Source organism: Oncorhynchus tshawytscha, linkage group LG28, assembly GCF_018296145.1.
Source record: "Oncorhynchus tshawytscha isolate Ot180627B linkage group LG28, Otsh_v2.0, whole genome shotgun sequence".
Classification (NCBI taxonomy): domain Eukaryota; kingdom Metazoa; phylum Chordata; class Actinopteri; order Salmoniformes; family Salmonidae; genus Oncorhynchus; species Oncorhynchus tshawytscha.
Window position 1 is genome coordinate 41,113,304 of NC_056456.1, and position 3,379 is coordinate 41,116,682.

Genomic DNA, 3,379 nt, shown 5'->3' on the forward strand with positions numbered 1-3,379 from the left:
TACCATAGTATTCCTTCATTTTATTAACATGTTTAGCATCTTTAAAAAAACACTGGTTCCTCTCTATATCCAGAAATGACACCTACAGCACACCGTACCAAGGCACAGGAGTATATTTGAAATGTAGCCTTTATTTACCTTGGCAAGTCAGTGAAGAACAAAATTCTTATTTACAATGACGGGCCTAACACCGGGCCAAACCCGGACGACGCTGAGGCCAATTGTGCCCCGCCCTATTGGACTCCCAATCGCGGCCCGGTTGTGATGCATCCTGGATATATCTGGTAGGTAGAATAGGTAGAATATGGCGAAATGTCCAACTAGCTTTATATGGGTTATAGGGGCGGTTTCTGGACTTGGGACACTCTGTTCCCTATAGGGGAGAGAGGTTCTGATCGATCACACAGCCAAAGCCATGTTGTCCTCCTCTCTCCGTGAGACCCATGTACTGTATATGCATTGTGGACTGTCGAAAGGGGCAATCAGGAGCTGAACTATGCAAGCTGTTGCGTACACCAACGCTACATTGTGACCCGTGTGTCAAGATGGATGGATGTGTAGACTTGATCCATGGAACTGTGTATGGAATGGAAACAAAGGCCGTGATGATCTCACTAGCAATCGGATGCTGAATTCCAAACCGACCCCATTGCCCCTTACCCCTAGGACCTAGCAACTTCATACTGATCTGAAAATGTAGGATAGGTGTAAACAATGTGGTAATACTGCCTTTCCTTTCCTTCAGATAAGACAGGTAGAATTTCCAACATATTCGATCGTACTACACCAGTCCCTTTGAGATCAAAATGAAATACCTAGGGCGTAGGGTGGTAGGGGGTAGGGTGGTAGGGGTCTATTTGGGACTCAGAAGGGGTCTTACTAGCAGCAGCGTTTGTTAGAGGGAGGAGGCTGCCGGATTATCTTGAAGGACTCGTTACTGTCTAAGTCTGGATTCTCCAGGGGCGGAATCTGTTTACCTGAAACACAACACAACACGGATCATTACGTAAGAGAGATGCAAACTATTACACTGTGATTGCTTCTCAAATGGCACCCTTTTCCTTATATAAAAAGTCAAAAGTAGTGCACTATAATGGAGTGCCATTTGAGAAGCATCCTGATTACTGTCTTTAGGATTTTACAGAATGTTGTGATGGTAACTTCCTCCCTAAGAGACACTATGCTGAATGGTGCTATTCTGTCTTAGAAGGTTTCACAGGATGTTGTGATGGTAACTTCCTCCCTAAGAGACACTATGCTGAATGGTGCTATTCTGTCTTAGAAGGTTTCACAGGATGCTGTGATGGTAACTTCCTCCCTAAGAGACACTATGCTGAATGGTGCTATTCTGTCTTAGAAGGTTTTACAGGATGCTGTGATGGTAACTTCCTCCCTAAGAGACACTATGCTGAATGGTGCTATTCTGTCTTAGAAGGTTTTACAGGATGTTGTAATGGTAACTTCCTCCCTAAGAGACACTATGCTGAATGGTGCTATTCTGTCTTAGAAGGTTTTACAGGATGTTGTAATGGTAACTTCCTCCCTAAGAGACACTATGCTGAATGGTGCTATTCTGTCTTAGAAGGTTTCACAGGATGTTGTAATGGTAACTTCCTCCCTAAGAGACACTATGCTGAATGGTGCTATTCTGTCTTAGAAGGTTTCACAGGATGTTGTAATGGTAACTTCCTCCCTAAGAGACACTATGCTGAATGGTGCTATTCTGTCTTAGAAGGTTTCACAGGATGTTGTGATGGTAACTTCCTCCCTAAGAGACACTATGCTGAATGGTGCTATTCTGTCTTTTTAGAAGGTTTCACAGGATGTTGTAATGGTAACACAGGATGTTGTAATGGTAACTTCCTCCCTAAGAGACACTATGCTGAATGGTGCTATTCTGTCTTAGAAGGTTTCACAGGATGTTGTAATGGTAACTTCCTCCCTAAGAGACACTATGCTGAATGGTGCTATTCTGTCTTAGAAGGTTTCACAGGATGTTGTAATGGTAACTTCCTCCCTAAGAGACACTATGCTGAATGGTGCTATTCTGTCTTAGAAGGTTTCACAGGATGTTGTGATGGTAACTTCCTCCCTAAGAGACACTATGCTGAATGGTGCTATTCTGTCTTAGAAGGTTTCACAGGATGTTGTAATGGTAACTTCCTCCCTAAGAGACACTATGCTGAATGGTGCTATTCTGTCTTAGAAGGTTTCACAGGATGCTGTGATGGTAACTTCCTCCCTAAGAGACACTATGCTGAATGGTGCTATTCTGTCTTAGAAGGTTTCACAGGATGTTGTAATGGTAACTTCCTCCCTAAGAGACACTATGCTGAATGGTGCTATTCTGTCTTAGAAGGTTTCACAGGATGCTGTGATGGTAACTTCCTCCCTAAGAGACACTATGCTGAATGGTGCTATTCTGTCTTAGAAGGTTTTACAGGATGCTGTGATGGTAACTTGTGTCTAAAACAAACAGAGATATCAAAAGATATTCACAACGCTTTACAGTGAACAAAATCAAATAACTTTGAATAGAGAGCGTAGGGATGCATGACAACAAGGGCTGTGATCAATTCAGGAAGTGATTTCATTTATAAAATAAAACATCTTTTGAAATAAATAACTTCTCATTTTCACTTATTTTTACTTCCTGAATGAAAGGACTTCAATTCAAAACATTTGAACCCAACCCTGATAACAATGAATGGTAAACAAATGGTATGTGATGTGGTGGTTGGATGGAACGAGACACATTGAATTAGAAACACTTACTGATCTTCTGAAAGAGCTCCTCCACATTGACAGCGTTTCTGGCGCTGGTCTCCATGAAAATAGCTGCGATGGACTCAGCAAAGTCCTTAGCTTCTTTCATAGGAACTTCCCTGTTAAACGAGACGCTACAATTAGTACTGGGGTTGACTCGTCACAACAGGCCTTTAACATGGTGGTGATGTTACACTGAAAAGTTGTTAACTAAACAAAAAGGTGCTCAGTCAGTAAGTGCTATTTCCTGTGTTCTGGGAATTCAGAATGACCACTTCCTAGTCAGAGAAGCAGGTAACACATCACGCGGGTGGTAAACGCAGTAGAGAGCTGTACAGCGGTGAAGTACTAATACATAATAAATACTTAGAATGAACTCAAATAACCATCTATCAGACTTTATATTGCACAGAAAACGAGGAAGGCTGAAAGTTAGTAAACTGCAGCTACTATATTAATGTAGAAGGTCTGGCACTACGTCATCTACAGATGTACAGTGGGGCAAAAAAAGTATTTAGTCAGCCACCAATTGTGCAAGTTCTCCCGCTTAAAAAGATGAGAGAGGCCTGTAATTTTCATCACTTCATTTTCATCACTTCAACTATGACAGACA

The 3,379-nt window shown here is 42.0% G+C and overlaps 1 protein-coding gene across 1 annotated transcript in view; it reads right to left on the reverse strand.

Moving 5' to 3' along the window:
* Positions 1–3,379, reverse strand: part of LOC112254712 (ras-related protein Rab-31) — a 13,170-nt gene continuing 9,791 nt past the window's right edge. Inside the window, exons 6-7 of the mRNA XM_024427495.2 lie at positions 2,776–2,885; positions 1–977 (exon numbers count right to left, since the gene is read on the reverse strand). Coding sequence (XP_024283263.1) covers positions 880–977; positions 2,776–2,885 — 208 coding nt within the window. The 3' untranslated portion in view covers positions 1–879. The remainder of the gene's footprint in view (positions 978–2,775; positions 2,886–3,379) is intronic.